At 40.4% G+C, this 25,179-nt stretch overlaps 2 protein-coding genes across 6 annotated transcripts in view; one reads left to right on the plus strand and one right to left on the minus strand.

Annotated features, from left to right (window-relative positions):
- The first annotated feature begins 424 nt into the window (after nt 1–424).
- Nucleotides 425–6,005, plus strand: LOC131663057 (MOB kinase activator-like 1). 3 transcript variants are annotated; one of them, XM_058933128.1, is made up of 5 exons: nt 425–591; nt 2,015–2,181; nt 2,295–2,522; nt 2,601–2,764; nt 2,830–6,005. In XM_058933128.1, exons 1-5 carry the CDS (start codon nt 578–580, stop codon nt 2,908–2,910), a joined length of 654 nt encoding a protein of 217 aa, XP_058789111.1. In that variant the 5' UTR covers nt 425–577; the 3' UTR covers nt 2,911–6,005. The 3 variants fall into 3 exon arrangements, with proteins under 3 accessions (XP_058789111.1, XP_058789110.1, XP_058789109.1); XM_058933127.1 differs by lacking the exon at nt 425–591 and having other exon boundaries at nt 1,643–2,181; nt 2,830–2,952; nt 3,199–6,005; XM_058933126.1 differs by lacking the exon at nt 425–591 and having other exon boundaries at nt 1,647–2,181.
- A 47-nt stretch (nt 6,006–6,052) lies between these two features.
- The window catches only part of LOC131663072 (acetylcholine receptor subunit alpha-like), an 81,519-nt gene continuing 62,392 nt past the window's right edge, over nt 6,053–25,179 (minus strand). The window contains exons 5-15 of one of the 3 annotated variants that reach the window (XM_058933162.1): nt 24,873–25,012; nt 24,422–24,466; nt 21,085–21,194; nt 20,673–20,853; nt 18,599–18,714; nt 18,201–18,369; nt 15,149–15,285; nt 14,959–15,078; nt 13,354–13,626; nt 11,349–11,592; nt 6,053–11,031 (exon numbers count right to left, since the gene is read on the minus strand). In XM_058933162.1, coding sequence (XP_058789145.1) covers nt 10,834–11,031; nt 11,349–11,592; nt 13,354–13,626; nt 14,959–15,078; nt 15,149–15,285; nt 18,201–18,369; nt 18,599–18,714; nt 20,673–20,853; nt 21,085–21,194; nt 24,422–24,466; nt 24,873–25,012 — 1,733 coding nt within the window. In that variant the 3' untranslated portion in view covers nt 6,053–10,833. Of the gene's footprint in view, nt 11,032–11,348; nt 11,593–13,347; nt 13,639–14,958; nt 15,079–15,148; nt 15,286–18,200; nt 18,370–18,598; nt 18,715–20,672; nt 20,854–21,084; nt 21,195–24,421; nt 24,467–24,872; nt 25,013–25,179 lie in introns of all 3 variants that reach the window. The other 2 variants (XM_058933161.1, XM_058933160.1) reach the window with 2 other exon arrangements.

Below are 25,179 nucleotides of genomic sequence, written 5' to 3' on the forward strand. Positions count from 1 at the left end.
TTCTACTTATCAATTCATACGTACGCATAGTGATGCAGTTTCTCGACTATTTTTTGTCTCGTTCATTTATTAGAACTCTCGAGTGACGTACACGCAGCACAAATTTATCAAACAAAAGGATTAAAATTGTTGTTCGTGAAATTATCTTTCAAATAATTTGAAACGAATAAATCAATCACCATTTAGTCGTCTTATCCAAACGAACTATATATCGATCGATCAGTCATTCTTAGCTTTATGTCGATACGAAACAATGGAAAATCGAAGTTTTTGACAGCAACAAGGATATTTGCAAAATCCGCGCGATGACTGTGCGTGTGCGTACACTCTGGAGAACGGCGACGGCGGCGGGCGGCGCTCACCGCAAATGCGTGCGCAGCCAAGGTACGCCATGTAGGCAAGCTTAGTCCAAATGCGGCATTAGTACCAGTCGCACGTCGTCTCTTTTATCTTGTGTCTCTCTCTCACTCTTCCTCTCTCGCTCTTTTTTTCATTCAGCAGCGCAGTGCAGCCAGCCAAGAAGGCTCCGCAACGAGTTGACAATATACGCAAGGCGACTTGTGCCTTTATTCTCAAGATGAGCTTCCTCTTGTGAGTGTTTTTGCAATGTTGTTTCATGTGTCTGCAACACGAGTGCAAGCTATGATATTTAGTGTCTTTGTCTTATTTGCGCGCGAGAGAGAGAGAGAGAGAGAGAGAGAAAGAAAGAGAAAGAGAAAGAGAAAGAGAAAGAGAGGTCAAACACCTCTCTCTCTCTCTCTCTCTCTCTCTCTCGCTCTCTCTCTCGCTCTCTCTCTCGCTCTCTCTCGCTCTCTCGCTCTCTCTCTCCGAATTACCTGCGACGACAAAAAAGCTACAGCTAAAGATAGATAGTCGTGTGTTTCTCTCTTTCTCTCTCTTGTGTGTATGTGCACACCGTGATTGTTTTTTATTGTTTGTTAGCTGCCTTGCTCGGATGGGTTTCCTGTTGTTCTATTTAGCGCAAGAATATTGTGTCAATTTCGCGCTGCGATGAGTCAGTGTTTGTCGACTTTCACTCGCGCGATGTTTTTTGTTGCTCGCAAGACACAGAGAGAGACAGACAGACAGATAACGAGAGAGAGGGATGTTATACACTGATTTTACTTCCTACTGATTTAATTGGACAATGTTTATCTAATCTCAATCATTTTGATAATCATAGGCTAGTCACTTCATTAAATTTCGCATTTTTTGCAATGAAAATCTTACATCTACGTGTCAATAATGATTTGATATATATATTTTTTCTTTCTATCCTATCCTTGACATTTTATATCAAATCATTGTTTGACATATCATTTCCTAGCCACTTCGATAATGTTCAACATAAAATGATATTCTGATTCAGAGATTTCTAAACATAGCTTGACTGTAGTTGGAATAATAGGACTACTGCACAATGCATATAGACTAATTAAAACTTGTAGAATTGATAAATACTGTATAATTTGCTATGACACTTGCTAAATAACCAATAATATGCTACATTTTTCAATTACTCTTGTTTTATGGTACAGCTATTTAATTGGATTGATGAAGTGATTGCAAATAATTCACTCTAGAATAATAAAAGATAGCAACTTATTTATTCTAAATAAAAATTACACATCACTTATCAGTAAGCTCATGCCTTGCTTGTTTATTTCACTAGAAAGAAATAGATCTCTCTTTTTTGTTACTTTTGATAAAGCAGAATATGCACTAACACGATGTTTTCCAATCAGAGGTTGTTCCTCTCTGTGGTGAACTGATAACCTTCTTTAGTGCTGAAACTTATGCCAGTGGGGCTGATGAAATCAGAGCTGTTGTGCTAGAGTAGACTCAAGTTTGTCTTGTTGGCTGCAAGACATGTTCTCTAAAATCTGTGGTTTTATTTTGAATTGTTTGCATTACAGATACCACATACGTAACTTATTTTACAAAAGAAACAAAGGAAAATATTTATTAGATGTGTAATGTATCTAATAACATTGAAACGTTTTATTTTGCGCAGTGGAAGTCGTTCTTCAAAAACATTCAAGCCAAAGAAAAATATTCCAGAAGGAACTCATCAGTATGACTTAATGAAACATGCGGCTGCTACACTGGGATCAGGAAATCTACGGCTGGCCGTTATGCTACCTGAGGGAGAAGATCTAAATGAATGGGTTGCAGTCAATAGTAAGTAGTTTTATCTGTTTGTGCAATGTGTTTCATATTTCATAACATGAATATGTGTCTAAACTAACAGCTAAGTTTAAAAACACAAAATAAACTCACATTTTTCATTGCAGCTGTTGATTTCTTCAATCAGATAAATATGTTATATGGAACTATCACAGAGTTTTGCACAGAAGATAGTTGTCCAATTATGTCAGCTGGACCAAAATACGAGTATCATTGGGCAGATGGACACACTGTAAAAAAACCAATAAAGTGTTCTGCACCTAAGTACATTGACTATTTGATGACATGGGTGCAAGATCAACTTGATGACGAAACACTTTTTCCATCCAAAATTGGTAAGACTAGACTTTTGTTTGTCATAGATTTATAATTTTTTCAAGTACATTTTTTTTCAAATATTTCGTTTTGTTAAGGTGTACCTTTTCCTAAGAATTTTTTGTCGATTGCAAAAACAATATTAAAGCGGCTCTTCCGAGTCTATGCACATATCTATCATCAGCATTTTAGTGAAGTGGTTCAGCTTGGAGAAGAAGCACATTTAAATACTTCCTTCAAACACTTTATTTTCTTTGTTCAGGTAGTTAAAAAAGATTACCGTATATATAGCATTAGTGACTATTTCAAATATAACATATTTTATAGGAATTCAATCTAATTGAACGACGAGAATTGGCTCCTTTGCAAGAGTTAATAGAGAAGTTAACAGCGAAGGAGGCGCGATGAAGAGCTATGTATGTAATGAATGAAAGAATCGAAAGAGACAACGTGAGTATAAAACATCATAAGAAGAATTGAGAAAACAAAACACTGCGGTAGAAAACCTCTTCCAAAGAATTCCTCAATCTCCCGTGATCTACCTGTCTAAAATGCGTAATCACACGAATCATTTTAAAACGACCACAGCTTATTCACATCCACACACCAGTAGTACGTTGCTACACTTTTCTCTCCTTCTATCACCATTACCATGTAATTTGGATTTTTTCGTGATGCTTGTGCGGGTATACACAGAATTGCAGTATGAGTTATCAAGTGCTTTTATGAAGATTATCGACTAAGGAAGACGTCAGTGCAAAGAATAGAAAACAACGTTAAAGTCATCAACGAGACGAAAGTGATTGTTTTGTTTTGTAAGACTTGCGTTTTACGTGAAAGACAAGATTGAGAATAACGAGCGTCAAGTGAAACATTGAAGATTAGCTTTGCTCCAGATTGCGGGGATGAAAATGCATTTAATCCTTTCTCTTTCTTCTGTTTTTTACTTGTGTCTTTTATCCACCGATTACGTTTAATAGTTTTTTTTTAAACAAAGTCACTAAGCTTCTTTACCGCTGAAGGACACAATAATTTGAAGACTATTTGCACATGACACATAGGAGAATTTAACTGAATGATTGGTTCTATAGTCGTAAATCTACTTTACTAATCTTTTTTGGTTATTATTTAGATAAATTGACATTGTGAATTTCAATCATTTCATTATCTGTGATAGAAACTTTATACTCTCCTGGAAAAGAAGTCATTTCTAGTGTTTTATTTATTTTTTCTTCGTGAAAATGGAAAATATGACATAAATGATTCCAGTTCCAGATGAAAGATCGTATGAGGTGATTGAAATTTCGTTGAATAAATTATTTATTCACTACAGAATCGATTGTAAAATAGGAGCTGGATATTATAGTTCATAATCCTTATAGTTTGAATGTTGTTCTATGCGTTTGTAAGTGTTTAAAAGAAAATCAAGAACATTTCTTTGAGCGTTTGAAAACTGTAGAGACAGGCTGAACTTCATCAATTGTTCGACTTTGTCGCTGTTCTTTTATTTTTCCTAGAAACTTATTATAACAGCGTTTGGTCTCATAAGGGTATTAGGATAATATGATATCGTATCACAGTAATATTTCAATTCATTTTAAAAATTATTGTTCAGTGCTTCGATTACTTTAAGTTTGCTTTATTATCAATCAAAATTTTTTTTCGCGCTTACGTGGACAAAATGCGTTTTACTTACTTTTTATTGTGCTAAAAATTTGACTCAATAATTGTTGCCAATTTTTTGAAGTGAAATAGTTGATGTTTTGAATGTAATAGCATAAGTGAAATGAGCTTTTAAGAAAAATCGTAAGTATGTACAACGTATGAGTGTAAAACATTAAAAGCATGACATTAATTGTAAGGAACTACTAAAAGAAGTACACGAAGTACTGAACATCGTTGTCATTCATTCGGTCAATAAGCGAAAACGATAACAAAAAAATTATGCGTATCGTCAAATCAAGAAATATCTACTCGAACTAACAAAAAAGAAGACATTTTTCGAAAAATTTTTACCAAGCAACTCTTATAAACTTAGAGATTGTAGTGAGTCGCTTTCTTAGAAAGGCGATGCTGCCTTTAACAAACAGAAAAAATCTTTCATCGATCGCATAGAGCTCGCTTGAGATTTAATATCAGCGATAACGTTTAAAAAACAAAATGGCTACTACTATTTTTTTAATTTATCCTTGAGAAAAAAATTGTTATCGATAGTGGGAGAATGGAAAACAACTCTTCATCAGGCTCGAGCAATGTGTATATGTATATTGAGGGGACTGTCTTCGATGTAGCAGTCCGTTCGAGGTGATGTTGCCTTAAAAAAGGACCACTCGAAGACTCGTTTCTCATTCTCCGGTATAAAATTAAGATTCAGAAATCGAGATATTTTGATGAATGAAATTTACAACAGCGAAAAATCCACGATCGATAAAGAAATCAATTCGCTCATTAGTTTTTTGTTGGAACTATTTTAATTTTACACTTTAGAGATTAATTCCTTTTAATTATTATAAATCATTGATGTCGATGAAGCTCTAGAGTAATTTTTTAAAAATACTGTTTTTTTTAAACGTAATGACGCATTTATTTGTTTTACACTACAAATAATCACGAGTTATTTTTAGAACAGTCATATTAGAAGTTTCAACAAAATCGGAAAACAAAAAATTAGTGTACTTAAAGAATAAGTAAGCCAAAAAAAGCTAATGAGAGACAGGAATTCGAGTGGCACCCAAACGTAGGTCGTATTGTTTATCATAAAGTGATACTTAGTCTCAACATGCATTTCTGCCACAATTACAAATTAATATCGGTATTCTAAACGGTTTGATTGATCAATTTCAATCACAAATAGAAAGTCTAATAACAAAGTCGCATTGTCGTGTGCAGTTGAAGTATATAGTTTTGATAAAATAAAAATACACTATTATCTCTGGATTTCCTCTGTGAGGAAGTGAAACGCGTAGTAAAATTGAAAGTCGTCGCAAATGAATTGCATGTTGAGTTCGAGTAAATCTCTTCCTTTATATTTGCCCTATTCGAAATATTGAGCGCTTTTATTTTCACACCAAACTCACATAGAGACAAAAATCCTCTATAGGAATGCAGAAAATAAATGAAAGAAAGAAAGCAAAAGGTCTGCCACGTTGTAATTTTTATAACATCCGTCGAACGTCATATATTTTTCAATGAAAGCGTAATAATTGTTATAAACCAAGTGTCGCGTCCATGATTAAGACGCGACAAAAATGACGTGTCGCAGGTCGTCATTGAGCTGTACTTGAGATTTTTTTTCTCTGGTAGAACTCATGACGCTAATTCAACACTCGTGCCAGAGTCTCTGGTGATAAATTTGTGCAATGTAAATAGTATTTTTTCCAAATAAACGAAAGCTCGATGTAATCATTAACTTCTTGACTTATTACTTACCGGAACACCTTTGCATTTTGCCAACAATAAATAAATATAATATTTATCTTAAAGATAATAAGCGCATGTAATGTAAGGTTTCAAATTAAATACAATTTTATAAAAATTAAGTTTATTCGTCAATTTTATGGATTACACCTGTTACGTAGAAAGTTTGTAATTTTTTTCAGTTTCACATTTTTATTTTAATATATTTTACCAACAAACGTCTCGACAATTCATCAACAATTTTTCATTGATTACATCAAAATTGTGAGCTGCTTACTCACAATGTACGTTAAGGAAAAACAGCACGTGTATTAACAAACAGACTTTGATAAATTTGAGTCAGACTATAATTTACACAATTCATTAAAAACATATATTCTTAGAAAATCCAGAAAAATAAAAATAATTACATCAACACTTGACTAATGGTCGAGACGTTCCAACAATATTTACCATTTTTTTTAATGTTAACTCACTATTCCACTGTATAAGTATTTACTCGAGATAATGCACTCGAGTTATATTTTTTTATCAACTTTTTTCACGGTGCTTAGTAGTTTTTATATTTCTTGCTATGATATTTGACAACATTATTTTAAATACTTTTTCTCCAATGTACTTAGATTTTTAAGTACAGACGCCAATGTTTCTGTTACGATGAAATTATTCAAATAAATAAACTTTAAATTATAATTATTACCTTCGCGGAAAAGGAGTACAAATGATACGGATCCGTATAAGAAGACTTTTCATTGCTTTTTGCGCGATAGTATTGGCATATTACCCTTTATTATAAACGTTGCCTCCTTTTTTTCAATCCGATCTCATCACCAAACTTCTAGTTTAATACAATTACGATTCATAACAAAGATTACATCTGAAAAAAGTGCCTATAAAATTCTCTTTCTTGCGTCATGTTGACATACCTAATACTTTTCTTACAATTCTCTGATATTTCTATAATTTATAATTTCAAGGCATATCTATTAGAATGAATTTGTAAAACATTAACACATCAATTCCATTTCTTACGTGTAAGTTTAGATTTTTTTCGCGTACAGTTTTTCAAAGAACAAAGGATCTTAAAAGAATAAAGAAATCATGACAGTCAATATAGTGGTGTTTTCAGTAAAAATGAATGCAAAACGTTCTTTGGCAGCTTATTCTCAATGAGCTCGCGATTGATTCAAGAAATGAGGTTTTGTTATCAACCGCGTATATTAAATTTTCTTAACGGGCTTAAGAAATAAATCTTTGTTTTCTAGACAGTTTGTAAATAATCTAAAATTTCCTTAATTTTATTAGTTATCTGTATTTAAAAACCCTAAGATTATTGTTTCAGCTGCAAAGATTAAATTGAAAAGAAAAAAACAGTCAGTACAAAAGAAATATTTTTCACAACGAGAAAACAGTATACTCAATAATTATTATACCAATGCTGGAACGCGCAAAAAAGAAAATATATTGGTTTTTTCTTTTTGTAGTACATAAATCGAACCTTTATTTAACATTAAATTATGACTATTTATCTTGCAATTCGCCCATGTGTACGCGTCTTACAATAACTTATTCTTTCAGTTTAAATAAAATATATAGTATACCTTATTAATGGCAATATGTTGTTTAAATGTTACTTACTCATTTACTTGATTTTTATTTCACTATCCCTGCGCTTATACTTATGCATTAAATATAGAGTAGTAATTTTTCCCCTCTAATTCCTTTAGGTAAATTCTTGTCGCAGATGCGCGTCTATGCAATATTGCAGATTTTTTTTCCCCACATACTCGCACGCACACTTCTGTTATTTTTTGCAAGTCTACAAAAAGAATGTGAAGATTGAACAGTTATTCGGCATTGCAATCATACAATCAACACATTTAGATTTTTCACGTACTTAATATGAGCAAATTTTATTTTGTTTCAACATATCCTCGGGATTTTCGATTACTTTAAAAGAACACTAATCTTTTTGTGGCGCATACATGGCCGCGTAAAACAATTATCGTGTTTTTTAGTCACTAGTCGTTGTAAATTATAAAAAATTCAGTCAGTATGATCGTCATTATAGAGAAATTAAAGAACACTCATATGTATATACAATTAATTAAAATGAATTTTAAAACATTTTTACAACGCTCGATTATTCAAAGCGTCTTTTCATTAAACTATTGCATTAATATTCTTATTTTGCTTCATATACTTACACTTATAATACAAAGTCTGATTTCAATTACCTTACGTGTCGTCATTATTTGAATGATTAGAAAATTATTAGATACTTTTTGGGTAGATTGTATCATGGAAACAATGAGTATTATTAACAACTATAAACTATATCAATGATACCTTAATTTATAAATCATTTGGTATTGCTGTAACTATGATATAGAAATTGTCCAATATCGACCGATTACGTAAAATTTCAATGATCAAACCGCATTTAGGCGCACTATTACTCGACTTTATAAAAAAATTTGGCAAAATGAAGAAAGTTGTCAAGTTCTACTTGAAAGAACACAGTTTTCCGAGAGTCTACAATCAGATTGTAAAAATGTAACAACAATCTTAAAATGTCTTACTTCCATAATAAAGCGCTGCTAATTATCGCTTTCTTATATGATGGCACTTGACAAATCAGACGATATAGCAACGTATAAAGACTTATAATGTACAATGAACAATTTATTTTAATACTGATTATTTTCTAAACTTATTGTACAACGACTCTTTTTGTTTAACAGCACATTTCAACATGATTTTTCAATCAGATTCAGTTATAAAGTAAACAGAGTTGTTCATCAACTGTAACAAGATTTCTTTTAATTTGTTTATGTTGACAACGCTATCGCATACTGTAAAAGGAAAATGAAAATACACAAAAAAGAGGGAATATATGCTACTGAACGAGGAAGACCGCAAAAAGTACTAAAACACGCAATGTTTTTACGGTTGATCGCATTTTGACATTGCAGTGGTGAGACAATATAATACTCAACTATTAAATGGACTATATCTCAAAGCTTTCACACAATCATACCCAACCGCGCATTTATTTTTATTAAATATTTTTTTATCTTAAATATCCACATAATTATTTTGTGGTAATATATGTGCACCACTTTGGACGATTAAATTGTACACAAATAAAAAGATTGTAGTACAAAGCTAAAATCAAAATATTCGAACTAAAAAGCTATCTATCGAACAAAATCAATCAATAGTTAACGCTTCTAATGCATTACAATCTCTTTTTCTGTGTAAACTTTAGTAGTCGTTTTTATTTCACCTCTATACGTAAAAATCACAATAATAGAACATGATGTTTAGTTTACTTGTTCTATACATATATTATCATATATGTATATTTTTTATTTCTGCTGTTCTTTACGTTTAAGTACATTTTTTCTTTTGTTACAAATATATACGAGTAATAAAAAGTCGAGCGGTCGACAACTAAAAGAACAAAACAAAGAATCGTTTACTATTTTTTTTCGCTTTTCTTTCTCTTTTTCGCTTATACATTTGTTTTGTTTTTTTTTTCTCTAGTGGACCCCTCGACATGTCTCGTGTGCATATACACAATAAAACTTTATACACGTCGATGCAAATTTATTTAGAATTGTTCATTGCACGTTTATGGAATACAATATTAAGTGTGCCCTTCGCTTTCTCGCATGTCTTCTTTTTTCTCCTGCTTTCTATAATCATCGTCTCGTGTTATCAGGTATTAGGTATTTTTTTTGTTTTTGTGAAATTCCTTACAGTGAAAATATGTGGCCCCTTAGACACAGGCTCGATGATGCTTGTTTTTTGTTGGTTTGTTTCGTAATTGTTCTTTTTCTAATAATTCATTCTACCTCTCTCATACAATATTTTTTACAAACAAATGCGACTGGAACCTCAACAACGTTGTTTTTCCAATTTCGAAATTCCTCGTTTCTCCAAAGGTACAACTAACAAACTTTACATTTTAAAGTTAAAAAATGAAAGAAGCAATTCGGTTTCTCGTTGAACAAAAAAGAAAAGCTTTGCCTCACAAAGTAAATCCAAAGTGACTCTCCCTTCTTTTTTCCACCTTAATGAACCGTCTTTTTTTGTTTCTTTACTTCGCGAGTACAATGCTCCCCCCCCTTCCTGCCAATTGTTGGGGGGAACCATGTTCGCGAGTGTATTTGTCGAACGACGGATGCATTTTATACGCGAATAGTTTGTTTTTCCGTAAGCGGCAATAAAATTTCTTGTCTCCCTTTGTTCGCCGCCTCTTCTTCGCGTTGCTTTGCGCTTGAGTGGAATTGGGTTAAGGAGAGATGAACTGATCTACATACACTCTCTCTATTACACACACACACACACACACACTGCTGTCGTATAATATGTGCTTTCGAGGTCTGCGCGCAAAAATCATGTGTGTAACGGCAGTTGTACGGAACGACATTTATACGCAATGTGGCATGTCGATGAACCCGAGTAGTTTGTGTATCTTTTTCCTGGTTGAATTCCATTTCTCGAATGAAAAGAAAGATCTATATTTTTCCCTTTGCCTTCGGGTCGGCGACAAAAGTTCTTTTCATTGTCGGAGCGCCTTTCCAAGTTTTAAGGGCCGCAAAGGAAAAAAAAGGAGAGAAAAAAAAATGGTGAGAGCCGGATGCTACAATGTTCGCCCGACGCGCAAAGAGCAGTTAAAGGCGCGAGCGAACGACCGGCGAGCCAATCGGGGTCCCCCTCGACGGCATTAGTTCGCTCTGTCGAAGCCAAGCGTTGCAAGGATCATTCGACTCGCGAGAGAAACGAAAGCGTCGAGTCTGGAAAAGATTAACGCCGAAGAAAGAAAGAAGAAAGTAAGAAAGATAGGATAGCTTAGAGGAAGAGGCCCACGACGGCAAGTAATGTGGAGGTGGCGTTGTTGCCCTCTCAGAGGGTCGTGACGATGTGTGGCTTGGCAGTGGTCGAGGCGATCTCCGAGAGCCGCACGTCGATCGGCAGCCTATCGTCGTATAGGGTCGGCGCCTGCAGTATTATACCCGCCGTGCCGACCACCACGGCCAGCGTGAAGATCCACAGAAACAGACGATCCAGCACCATCGCCACGAACTTCCAGTCCTCTTTTACCTGAAACACGTTTATCGGCGCTTTCAGACGTCACCGCTTCAATACTCGCCAACTCTTACATACGTGTTGCGCGACTGCGAAAATACACCGGAGTCACGTCGTAGGTGACGAGTTTGAGCGCGACTTTATGCGCGAGCTTGCAAGCCGAATGCGACGTGGTTTTCGTCGAGCGAGGACGCGAAATTTTTCTAGCGTCACGCGACAATAACCTCGGAAAATTGTTATTGCAGGAAGAGCCCGAGGAGAAATGATTGATGCGAGCCATTAATCAAACGTTCGCCTTTCACCCGCGAAGCAAAGAAGAAGAGAACACCTACCCTAGTAGAATCCTCCTCGCGTTTGGTATGATCAGCGATATAACGAATACCCTCGATGGCCTTGTAGAGTTCGGGGCAGTGATGCCAGTGGTTGAGACTACGACACAAGGCCTCGACGCTGTCCTCGCTCGGTAACTGCGGCGGTGGCCTTGGCGTCTGCGACGAGACTCCTGCTGGACCCGCACCGCCACCCGGCGAACCGTGGATCCGGCACTGGCTACCTAGATTCACCGCTTCTAATTCCCTGTTGCCAACAGACCAAGCAGATGCCCCCGCAGAGCGATGCGCATGTTAGTTTGGGTCTCTTTCGATTATTTTTTCTTTTTATTTTTTTTTTCTTTGGTGCTTATCAACTTGAATGTAGCTCTCGAGAAATACGGAGGATTTCTCGACGATTGTGAACATTGTAGAGATACAATCCGACATAGCGCGTTGTTTGCACAAGCTTTTCACGGCCGTTGGATCGTTTGTGAGAATAGCTTCATGACCGTTTTTCTTATCGAGCGAATTCCGATGAATACGTAACCTAGCACCGTCTTTCGAACTCTTGCGAAAATCTGCCTAGTGCTTTTAAAATTACATTGGGCAAAGTTCAACCACTGCTCGCGGCATAGAAATTTCGAACAGGCAGTATCGCAGTTACGTGGAGATCCGAAGGTATACATTCGACAATTCCGCACGGTCGAACCCCCGAATTTTTATCGGACGCGCGTTCAAGTGACTGCGGCATTTCGCGCCAAATTGGAAATGCAGTCATGAAATTATTCTTCAACGCCAGGTGCGCGCACTCGGAGATAATTTTCCGCAATTTCCTACAGAGAAAATGAATTGCCTCCGAGTGGCGACGACGTCGACAACGACAACGACGAGATGCTTGCAAATCAAACGAAAGTTTTTTTTTTTTTTTAATTTCGAGTAACGACTCGCTATTTATACCTAATGGATGCACTTGAACGAATCCTTAATCACATTGCACAACCAAAACACAAAAAAGAAAAACAACTGCACGCCATTGAATTTGCATTTTCGCAGTGTTTCTTTTTTTTTAAACGAACGCATGATACTGCTTCAAATTCAGTCGCACAAAAAACAAAAAAAAGTTAACTTTTAATTATACAGTTTAGCCTCTTATATTTAGATTTTCATTGTTTTATTATTAGACATGCGGCAAGAAAATCACTCGAGCTATACTCATACAATAAAATGATTTTCTTGAGACATATTTAAAAGTGGTTTTATACAAAATCGTTAATTTTTTGAGTTTTTAGTGGCTTCATGCACTTATTAAAAGTTTTTGTGAACGCAAAAAAGGTGCCGCGCGACTATAGTTCATCTATAAAAGAATAAGCACGTTATACATAAAGAATTATTATTTGAAATGAAACGTGGCTATCCCTTATAAAAATTCTAAACTCTCAAACATCACGATGCAATATAATTCTGTCCACTGAAAAAAAAGCTTTGCTTTAACAGCACTCCTGTGGCGCTAGAAGAGTACAAAGCTGCGCACTACCTTTAGAGGATAATTAATTTACTTTCATTTGTCCGCTGTTCTATGGTATGGCCAAGTGCAAAGCAGAGAAGAAAAATCGAGCGCTGTTAAAACGGAGTTCCAACGGTAGCAGAGCAACATAACGACAAATAAAATTCAACACTGCGCGTCCTTGCCCACATCGTCAGCACAAGTTTTCACGCGCTAGATAAAAAAAAATAAACAAAACGACCGCGATCTCGCTACTCCGTAATGTTCGGTTTTCGGCTGTCGCGATGCTCGATGTCATTACGGAATCGAGAAATCGGGGCAGACGCTGGCAAACTTTAGCTTGCCCGCGTCCGCAGTCACACCAACGCGCTTTCGCGTACAACATCGAGACACCACACTCGCGCTCACAATACGGACAGGAAAATAAGAGGTAAGAGCGAGAAAACCGTGTGAGACACGAGCGACGAACCAACGAAAATAGAGTAAGGCATTGCTGCTTGTTTGGTCGGTAATTACATGAACCTGGGATTGAGATCGTCTCGCGAGTCGAGACTTGGGAATAGCACGGAGGACTCGAGTAGATCGGAGGCCGAGGCCTCGGCGTAGATCGACTGGTCTCGCAGTTCGAGACCGTTGCAGGTGCGCACCATCACGTGGCCGCTCTGCGAGCCACGATGGCGCCCGGGACTCGCGTGGTGCGAGTGCGGGTGCGCGGACTGTTGGTGCAGGTGATGCTGATGCTGATGCTGGTGATGGTGGTCGCCGATGCCGCGCCTGTCGATCTGGTACTGCGGCCTGGGAATGAAACTAGACCGGTTCATATCGTCGAATATTTATTAGTTTTCTCACTTTCCAAACTGGCCTGCTTCTTTTGTTTTTTTTTCTTTTCTTTTTTTTCTTTTTTTTGCTTTTGTCATTTTCTATTTTCATTATGTACATGGTTAAAAAAATTGTGTTTTATTCTGTTAACTCGTTTTTAAAAAAGAGGGACATCAACAATCTTGCTTGCATGTTGCATTATGCGGAGATAGACGTACAGAGAAAGAGAAATTTTTTTTTTTAACGAAAGGGGGGCGGGAGTCGCTAATGTACAGGCACACACGCAGCCGCAACACTCTGAATTCTTTCTGCTTTTTACACGATAACGTCTGTTTGAAATTAGCAATAGGCAAAAAAGTTTTTTGCCGAATGCTTTTCGTTGCAAAACAAAAAAATAAAATTGCGTTGAGGTATTATTACGTTAAAAATCCATTTTCGAAAATTCAGAGCGTATTGCTTAGTGAAATTGTGCTAGCAATAAGGAATGTTTGTAAATCTATGTTTAAACAGGTAAATTCAAGTTGTATGTATACTTTTGGAGCAGTTCAGTGATTTGTAAGTTTGGTAGGTTGAGAAAATAATAAATATCGTATGATTATATTATTGATTAATCAGCTTGAAATTGTATTCGTGTTTCTATCGTCATATTTGTGAAGGTCATTGACGTACAAGGGGAAATATTCACAATACAATTTTAAGCTACTCGTAATGTTATGGGTATACACATATTCAAGTCAAGAGAAATATGATGATATTCTACTTATGAAGAATAGCTTATTATTCTTTGAAGCAATTCAAATAAAAGGAGATTTCGAAATTATCACATTTCTCAGTATATGGAACATGTATAGACAATAATATTCACAGTAAATGTACACTCATTGTAATATTGAATTATTATTCTTCGACAATATGTAGAAAATGAATAATTGAGCCGCCATCAATCAACTCAGCATTGGCATATGAGAGCACAGGCATCAATGGAAACGGGTCGTTAAACCAGTCCAATTGTTCATTTTCCTTGTTCAATTCTATGACTGAGACGTGCTATGATGAAAACAGACAGAAGAAAAGGAAAGCTGTCGATAGGAAAACTCAAATGAAAGTAAAAAATGTTATGCAACACAGAGGTTTATGTTGTTTTCAATTGTGAATCGATAAAAGGTAACGTGCTCTAGATTGGATCGAAGCGTGGGTAATCTATGCAACAAACATCGGGACATCGCTACGAAGCGAGAACAAAAACAGAACAACGACATTGAGAGTCGGATGAAAGCTCTAGTTGTGAGAGAGTCGAGGGATACTGACCGGCGCATAACCAGCAATCTGGGCAACACGTGGATAAAGACGCGGCGGACCCAGGGCTTCATCACGTGCGTTTGCGGCGAGCGGAAGTGCACGTTCAGTACCGCCACTGTCACGCATATGCTGCAACGAGAGAGAACACGCTCGGAGTTCGACGCGCCGCTCTCGCACGCGCGGCTGCTATTCGACTTACCTGAGGGTATCGAGGATCATGGTGAAGAGCACAAACTTGCCGAGAAGCGGCACCACCAACGACGTCGGCGGAATGATCTCGGCGAGCAGCAGGAAGAACACAGTGAGCGACAGCAGAATCGAAATTGACAGGCTCACCTGTAATCATAGCGCGCGTTTCTCAATTCGTTCTCCGCGCGTGCCATTTCCCGTGTCGGCGCTTCCTCGCGGGATCATTCACTCTCGCTCTCTCGACGTTTGCCATCGACAAGCTCGGAGGACCGTTTCTCGTTTTTCTTTCTATCTCGCGAAAAACAGTCTTCTCCGACAGTCAGTTAACGTGAAGATTAAAAAGGAAAGGGGAAGCGGGTTTTATTTGAAATTCAAATCGGCGAACAAAAGCCCGTAGCCGCGTGTAAACGTGGATTCTGTGTATTTAACATACGCGCGCGGTTCTCGACTTTGATGGAACATTGATGTTTTTTACACGCCAACGAGTCGCTGAGGAATCACAGTTGGAGTGCATGTGCGCGCGTCCCGTTGCAGACTTCCGGCAGTGGATGTATATATATATTGTCATCGGCATGATATATTCGAGAATCGATCAGCTTTGCTATCAATGCGAGGAATCGCCGATTGGAAATATTACAATCGCACGCCCAAGAGAGACTCTATTGCCAAGGGAGATTGAAGAGCTATTATGGATTTTTATGCCTTTTCCAAGAGAAGTACGTGCGTACGTGTGCGATGCTTCCGCATCCGTTTCGCTTACTTTTCCAATCCGTGAATCTAGTTGGCTAAAAATATAGACGATCTATAATTTTGCATGGAACGAACGTCCTCGCTCGTATCTAACGTGCAAATTATATAGATGTGATCCGAGCGTAGTCAGATAAGACAACGTCGGTTTCAATTACCTCATAAACGACTTGTAAATTATAAGTAGATGAGGTTCGAATGCAGTCAGACGCGTTGATGCCATCGCGAAAATTCGCACGATGAAAATAATTAGAATAATCAAGCCCGATCGATTTATCATGCAAACTTGAAAAATAAAAGGAAGAATTGCTCTCGCAAAGTCGATAATTTTAACAATTTATCGAGCGGATATCTGCGCGAAGGACCATTCCCCTTTTCCCGCCAACAGAGTTATAAATAGCTGCAATAACGATATGTAGTTCAGAAGGCATCTCCATTCCGCTTGGCACTTGCGGGTACATTTTTAGCGAGGCTCTCGCTAGTTATCGACACCTCTGACCTTTTATCCCGTTTTACGTGCCTTGACTCATCTCTTCTGCGGCTGTGCACGTGTCTTTCATTCTTTATTTTTTTTCTCATGCAACGACGTTATCGTTTCCTCTTTGGGCTTTAAACCTTCCTCTTTTTACGAGATGTTTAAATACGCAAAATTTTATAAACTTTGTTGGATCATCAAGTTGAAGGACAACTAAACTTTGGTTTTTATGGGAATAGACGTTCCTTTTTTTCTAGAAATTCGAATTACAGATATATTCGGCTATAAAGATATCGCAACGACCGTATTTTCTATGTTATCGGGAACGACCGATTTATTGGAGCGTAACTCGATTTCGCGCAAAAATTTAGAATTATGCCCACTGTGATTATCCGACGTATAGTAAGACTCGTTTCCGATAAAAACAAAAATAAATGGCGCACTGCACAATTTATCGATTGTCTTTCTCCATCTCGAAGATGCTCGCTAAGAAACGCGTGCATTGCACTCAAGAACACTTCCCATCAATCCTTTAGCCGAAACGCTTCCGCACAAACAATATAAAAGCAACGTAGAAGAAAGCCACGAGCCGACGCTCGAGGTAAAAGGAAACGTCTTCAGAACTGTAGCGCAAAGAAATGTTCTTCTTTCGCGAGCACCATCACCGCGAATTGTCAGGGGGAAAATTCGCGTCCCGTTTATCATCCTTGCGCGTTACCGCGCAAGATGGCCGCGACGGCAGTGCACGCGCGCGGGTGTCGTTATCTATCCGTACTATTTATCCTCTTATCGTGCTTTGCTTTTTGTTCGCGGGGTCAAAAGGTCCTGTGCGCCGCCGAAATTGACGTCGCACGCCGGGGATAAAAGCGAGCTACTCGACTTCAGCTTCGCCGTTTTTCCGCTCGCTGACGAGCTTTTCATGGCTGCCGGGGAGCCTTCCTACTGGCGATAAGCCCGTTTGGCGGCTGACTTTTGTGCAGCGCGCTCGCCGACTTCGCCACTGCTATACGCGCTCGATTCACCTTTAGATATAGCCTCGCATTATTTGTTAGCTCCTTCACCCGTCTGCTTTTCGCGCGCGCGCGCGCGCGCGTTTTTTTGATACGTCGCTAGACGTCTGCGACATCGACGCAGGCGACAATTTCAACCTGCCGAGGCGAATTAAGCAGGCCAAGCATCCGAATGGTGTGCACGATCGTCGCGTGTATAGTCAAGATAAATCAGTTGCTTGCGAAAAGGCGGAAGCGCAACGATAACGATTCAACAAAAAAAAAACAAAACAAAAGAAAAAAAGACGCGAGCGTCGTTCCGCATCGACGCGACTGGACCACGCATATCCAGAAGTAGCTTCCGATAGGAACACGCATTATACACAGCCAAGCAAGTCGTAAATTCGCGTCGAGCGAGTTGTGCGCAGCGTCGAGAAATTTATGCGCTCGCGCGAGCGTGAAATTCTCGCCACGCGGGCGGACGTGCATTCCGAACGAGAGGCTCGTCGATACGCGTTTCGAAAGGTGCGTGGGTGTGCGCGTCGGGCCGCTTTTCTTCGTCCTCTCTTTCCATTGCGCTCGCGACGCCCAGCCCGTGCACACCGTTGATTCCCAACTCCAGAGATGCATTATCGATTGGCAGGTAGGACCACTCCGTGCCCTCCCCCCCTCCCCTTCTCGCTCGTTGTTCACTGCCGCGCGGAATTGGAAAAGTTGGATGAGCGAGATATAACGGACGGACTTTTTGTTTCGTTTGTTGCCCCTTGCATAATTGCACGCGAGCTTCGGTTAGAAAAATACGAAATCGAAAGAAGACGCGAGATAAGTTTGGCTAAATCGGTGAAACTTACCTTCTCGCCGCTGTCGCTGGGCAAATAGAAGACGAGTATCGTGAGGAAGGATATGCCCATGCACGGGATAATGAGATTGACCGTGTAGAACAGCGTTTTCCGTCGCATGGTGATGTTGAAAGTGATGTCGAGGTATGGCTCGTCGCAACACGTATAAAACTTCTCGTTCCTGCGAAAGCAAAGAGTGCGCTGAAGAGAGAACGAAGCCCGCGGCCTTTTACGGCGCTCGCTGATGGCTCCGGACAAGAGGACGAGGCTGCTCGTTAGGTGTCAAACTGTACTTGCTCTCGCGAGCTCTCAAGGCGCGCGAGAAAGAAGGATCGCGTTGCGCGCGCGGAAATAGGAATTTTTCCATCGCGACGGCGAGAGATGGATAAGGAGACATGCATTTCTCTCACCTGACAGCCGGCACCTCGAGGATATCCCACTCCACGGAAGTGTAAAACTCGGAGAGATCCACGCCTATGTCGACGACGTTGCTGCCTTGCACCTCGTCGATATGCCTCAAGTCCACCTGGCAACACAACAAAATGTCACATCTCACGCTCGTTGTCTTGCATGCTTCGCAGACTCTTCTCCCTCGGCTCGCACGGCTGCGAAATACATATCGCACAGGGATACGCTATCTCCGTACGATAAAGATGGCTGGGCGTTGAATAAAAGAAAAACGAAAAATGTCGAATGAAGTACGTCCTCGTCGTAGAGAGCAGGAGAACGCGGAACAACCAAATGCAATCGTTTTCTAGTTTCATTTCCGAAGCCCTCGCAGAAAATCCCTTCGTTACCGAGCGTCTAATTCGAACCGTGGAGTGCACAAACTTCGCGAAACCAATAAAACTTGCGCAAACGCGGAGCGTATACCGACACTGGTATACTCAATTCCTTCCTGGCGCCCAATGCGCACAGAACAATCGGTTATTTGCATATGAATATGCGTGTACAGGCGCCTGGTAGTCTCGGACTTTGACGGAAAATTCGCCAAGTTGATTAGCTTTCGCGGTCATTTTGATAAGCGAGTCAAGTGATGGGCCATCGGGCAAAGCGTCGTTTGTGGCTTGGTCTGAGAGAAGAAGAGAGAGAGAGAAAGAGAGAGAGAGAGAAAGATGAAATTGATGCAATTATAGAGGATTCGTGGGAATGATCTTTGGAGATTATGCTGCCGCTGTTGTTGCCGTTGACGTAACGCTCGACTGCATTTTCGGAATGCGCAGAAGTTCGCGGTAATTAATATTTGGTCGTTCTCTACCTTACAGTTAAGTACACGCCGTTGCACAAAGGTTCCTCACGGCTTCGTGCTCGATAATTCCAAATAGGTCGTTATTTCACGTGCAGTCGACCACCGCAACAACTTCGCCAAGAGAAGAAAACCATTTTCCAAATGCTTCAGACGTCCGTGTGAGGGATCGCTAGCTCGATGTTAAACGTGCAAAGGTGAGGAGTTCGACGTCTTTATGCGCTGCCGTGTACGAACTCACAAGCGCTTTGCCGAGTTGTTGCTTTATCGGGTACGAGGCATCTCCCCCTTCGATTGGCATTGCAAATCGATGAAGTGCGTTAACCAAGTAACAACCTAACGCGTGTTCTCGTTAACGCGCTTCCGTTCACGGCGAAGTTCGAATTTCGTAATGAGCCGTTTGTTTTCAAAAGCAACCGCGACGCTTTGAACGTACGTTATCGTACTTGCGATAAAAATATATAAATAAGACGATGTAAATTTATAAAGGGATATTTATTTTTGAAAATTCAAGTTAAAGCGTTACTCGAATCGTAACACAAGTTTCGAAGAAACAAAACAATTATTGGAAGTGCCCTAACAATAAAACAAAATAACTTTTCCAGCTCGTATTAATTCGTCGCTGTTGGCTATAGTTAGAGCTGACGAGAACGCGCCTGGACGATATTTTCGAACATGCAATATCGGTTAATGTTACGATCACCACATTGCGATGTTATCAATTGAAAAAGCATTTACAAACTTGTAAAACACTTTACGTAAGCGCGTCTTACAGGAGTATAAGTGTCCTTCCGCGCGGAAAAATGTTCGAAACGTCGATATATCGACCTTGGTCTGCCGGCTGTATGCGCGATCAGGCGATGACCAAGGAATTCCGACGATTGGAATATTTCCACTTGTGAAGGGAGGGGGGGGGGGCAGCTGAAATTGTCGAACAAGGCGTCGATTGCAGACGTGACGACTCGCGCGCGTACTCTATGCCGTGACGTAGAGAGTAGGGCTTCGCATTGCTCGCGGGTTGATTTCATTCAAGGGAACCATCCGACTTTTTTGCCTCGCGGACATCGCATTAAATCGCTACACCCACGGGCTTACTTATGTCGAACGACGAAGGTTATCGAGACGAACGTACGAGTGTTAGCGGCGAACGTTCAATACCGAGTAATGCGGCACGAAGGAGAGAGAGAGAGAGAGAGAGAGAGAAAGAGAGAGCGGGGTTAAGAAAAAGGACAACTTACCTGAAAGCCATCGTAGGTCCAAGAGCCGAATTTCATGACGCAAGTCTGCTCGTCGAAAGGGAAGTACTCGACGTCGATCTCACAGGAAGACTTGTAAATCGCTGGCGGCTTCCACTCGACTCGGCCTGTGTAGTTGAGCGTCGCCTTCGTCGCTAGGGTCACCTCGAAATTGCCATCGGCGCTGCGGACATTTCATTTTTTTTTAACGATTTTTTAACGAGCCACTAATCAATTATTATGCCGACTCGTTTCCCTCTTTAATGACCATCATTCTATTTGCAGGATATTTTGAGACGAGCACGCGAGTATTCGAAAAAATGCGATATGTCATATATTCCGTTTAAATGAGCCTCTCGTCAATTGTACTCGTATACGACAAAAGTATGAGAAAAATGCGTAAAAGAGTGCTCACTTATTGTACAAAACAATGTCCGGTCGCCATATGTGGTCGGAAGGAACGTGCAGCATCTCGACACCACCGTACTCCTTTGGATCCCATTTCAGCTTGTAATCGTACCATGACTGTAGAAAAGAGAGAAAGCATTGTATTGCTATTTGATATAATAATTTGTCATGTTCCAACTACAATAGGATTATCAAAAAATTTAAAAATAAGATAATAGCTAGCTCCAGAAACCATCAACATTTATAAACTAACTTGGTCGGTTAGCCGTCCCTGAACTCGCGTGAAAAGAGATAATGGAAAAAGAGAGCGTAGGTCGAGGAACGCACAATGAAACTAAACCACGGGTGTGGGGGAAGGGAAGTGCCCGCGGTGCTCGCGCGCGTGAATGGCGGATTAGGATCATTGTTCCGAGTTAGCCTAAGGAATAGCGTTGTGGCTTTTGGGGTAAAAGCCCGCCTTCGCACGTCGCGCGGCGTTACTCGCGAAAGTCGCGTCGCTTCAACCGCGAACCGCGGCGCATAATGAGGCCAAACTGTTCATTTGCATTAGGCGCTCGCGGATTCTCGTCTTTTCGCGCGACGTCGAGCTACGGGCGAGCCGTCGCACGGGAACTCACGCCGATCGGGCCTCCCTTCGCACGCTTCTCGCGCCCCGCGACAAAAAACTTTTTATAGCCTCGCGTAAACAAAAATCCCGCCTTTACACGCTGAGCTTTACTCGCGCGCGAACACACGCAAGTCCAAATCCTTGCTTCACGGGATTAGCCTTTTCTCTTGCCTGCGTGCGCGAGGCTCACTTTATTTCATCTAACTTGACCCTCGGCTACTTTCTTCTGTCCTTTTTTCCTTTCTCTGATCTTGTAATTTATGCATGGGATTTCGTCGTAGTGTGTACGCTCCAGAAAAAAGGCTTGGGCCATTATCATGCATATTTTAAGTGACTCTTGGTACATTTGGCACATTCGCGCGATTTGCAAGTTTTTATCTTGGGAGTTTGCGTTGTCATGAGTATATGAATGTCAAATTTCCCGCTTTATTCGAATAATATCAGTGAAAGCGTGCTAACTGTTTTTAAGTTGTCGAGAACGGAGCTTTTGCGAACAAAGTTTTTGTTTATTTTCCACGGGGTGACATTTTTAATCCGAGTTGTTATTTTCATACACGGAATAATTCACGTAAAATTATGTGTCTCCATAGTGAAACATTACAAACGAATTCTTAAAAATTATAAATAAAAAAGCTATTAAAAAGGAATAGCTATGTATAGAAGTTAGGATCAAATTTTTCAACTAGAATAACTTTGTTATCAATACGTATATAATTTACTCTGACAGTGAAACTAGAGCCAAAAGTTTACAAATAAGCAAATATCAAGAACGTAATAGCTGTTGTAAAATAGTTGTTAAATAGTTGCAACGCAACGTTTGAATTTACTAATATAGACTTGAAAAACGTTACAAATAACTCATTAATAAATCTAAATTATCAGATATAGGTTTATAGTCGATGAAACTATTACTTTGTTTGTATTATACATCTTAATTTTTCAGTTCTTTCAGATTGTTATGAACCTAACCCTACGTGCGACGTACTGGAGTTGAACGCTGTTTCAAGCAGTTTCCTTGTGCGTTGCCTGCGCCCGGGCCCGTCGTATCAACAGACGAACGAGAGAAAAAAGAAGCAAGCAGTCGAGGTAATTCGGCAAACTGCAGAGTCGACGGGAGCGAGAGCGAGGAAGAGCTCGAAAACAGCCGTCTCCGCTACGCGTCCGGAGGTATTGTCAACGAGCAGAACAGCGGGCAGGACGTTTGTCAGGCGTCTCGCAAAAGTGGGTTGCACGCTCGGTCGGAGCCATTTCGCCGGCGCGGCGCGCGTGCGTGCGCGACGTGGAAAAGCCGAGTAATGAGGCGGGATTTGCGGCGCGGAGCGAGCTAATGCGAGAGGACGAGCTTTGCAGCCCGTTCGCACGCGCTTCGCGAGCTCAGCGAGGAAGAAACGCCCGGCTGTTGTCGTCGGCCGAGCTGTTGGGCCGCGCGCGCGAGATTTCCACTTGGAATTATGCCACGTTTACTATCCTCCCGCCGAGCCCTTAGTTAGTTGATTTAGACGGCGCGGGAATTGTCTGTCACCGCGACTTCCCGACCGGCTGTTTCGCGCGGTGAAGCTCTCGCGCTTGCAGGCTGCTTTGTGCTCTTGATAGAACGCTCGCGAGCCCCGCGAAAAGCCCCTCGCGGCTTGAAACGCGTCGGCCGAGCGCGCGTAAAACGCGCTTATGCAAAAAGGAGCCGGCGCCTTGTTTTACGCGCGTCCAGCGTTCCCTCTTCACGCCTATGCTAATTCCGCCCTGGCGAATTTCCATATTTACACACGACAAAATGCTTTAAAACGCTCTGCATTTTCATTGTTCGTTGCGCCATTACGTGCGCTCGCTGCATGTGCCGTCCTTCGACGCGGGGACGCGCGCGCGGCCAGATTTCCTCGGCTGCTGTTGTCCTTCCAAGACAAGGGCGCTTATCGCGCATTGCGACGCGACGCTGCGTCACAGTAAAGAGAGATACTTGCGCGAGCTATTACAAACGTTATTCGACAAATACTGGATATTATCATTCTTCCGGTTAGTTTCGTGTGCTTGCTTTTGTTCTTTAATGCGACAACGAATGCGCAGTGAAGAAGCGTTCCAGGATATTAAAAGTACTAATGAAACGCCATCAATGGACTTTTCTTTCTTGTCGGGCTCATTCTCTCAAACTTTTTCCCAATAAAAATGCAAAAAATTACCATTATCTTGCACCAGACTAAAAATACTATGTACATGTCTGACCATACACTAACGTGTTCTACTTAATCCGGTATACTCGAACGCGTATAACGCGTTTCTTTCCGAAGTGGAATTCCAATATTCACGATGCTCGAACGAAATCGTTGAGATTCCAAGCGTAACGAACCGAAAAAAATATCTCCCACGGCAGTGTAACGTGTCTTATATTCCTCGCGCCCAAGGAAAGGCAAAGTCGACGTTGAAGCGCGAGATCAGGAGAGAGAGGGAGAAACAAGCAGCGCAGGCAGGGTAATATGAAGGGTAACGTGCCGCGGAAAAATCGACTGTGCCAGTCAATGTTCCTTATACCCGTGCGCGCACAACTCGCGTAGAAGACGAGCTTCTCTTATCCGGGACGCTGCCAATGCAAAATGCCTTCTGGTATAGCATCGACGTAGTCCCCCCCCCCCCCCCCCCCCCCCCCCCCACCACCCGTATAATTTTTACGGCGTGCTTACAAAGTCTTTTACTTATATTTAGCAGTCAGATTCGTTGTTTCGGATCGCGGAATCGAATTCTCATTTACCTGTTCAACCCATAGATTCGTTGTCATAATCTGGTTCTTCAGGTTCTGAAAATAAAAGAAACAGTCTTTATACAACTGAAGATTTCCGGCTGCAACTGGCAAACAATATTTTTTGCAACAGATTGCTGCATTAATTTTTAAAATTGTACGCTTGAAAAGACTCCATTTTTATTCTTCATGCGGTTTGAATAATTTTCAGTATTCATCGAACACGTGTCAAAAGAAAAAAAAAAACTCGCAGTGAAAAACGTTTGTTCGCAAAGCGTAAAATCGGAATATCCGAGGAAAATTTTTTTACCCGCGATTCGTGAATTATTCAACTCTAGATCCGGAATTTGCACACATCGACAAAAAAAAACAATTGACATCGTTTCTAAGAAGAATCAGACGACTGCATCACGTCAAAACTCGCGAAGGAAGGAAACATGGCATGCGTTGCACACCTACTTACCACATCGATCAGCTGCGACAGCTTGAGTTTGATTTTAACGGTGAGGGCGTCGGTCACATTGACAACCGGCCGCACGAGTTTGTTGTAGTTGGAGAGCAGGTCGTCATACAAGCGTTTCGCGTCTGGATTCCCCGAGCATCCTGAAATAAAAATATTTGCTTTCAACAAACAAATAATACTTGCGATTCGCAAGTTTCTCGTATGATTTAGAAATGACAGGTTCTTTTCTTGACATGTATTATTCAATACTGTACGATATTTTCATGCTATTGTCATCAAGATGCGTTTGAATATTGAAACGCAAACA

This window comes from Phymastichus coffea, unplaced genomic scaffold (genome assembly GCF_024137745.1).
Source record: "Phymastichus coffea isolate CEN01 unplaced genomic scaffold, Cenicafe_Pcof_1.1 PCOF00031, whole genome shotgun sequence".
NCBI lineage: Eukaryota > Metazoa > Arthropoda > Insecta > Hymenoptera > Eulophidae > Phymastichus > Phymastichus coffea.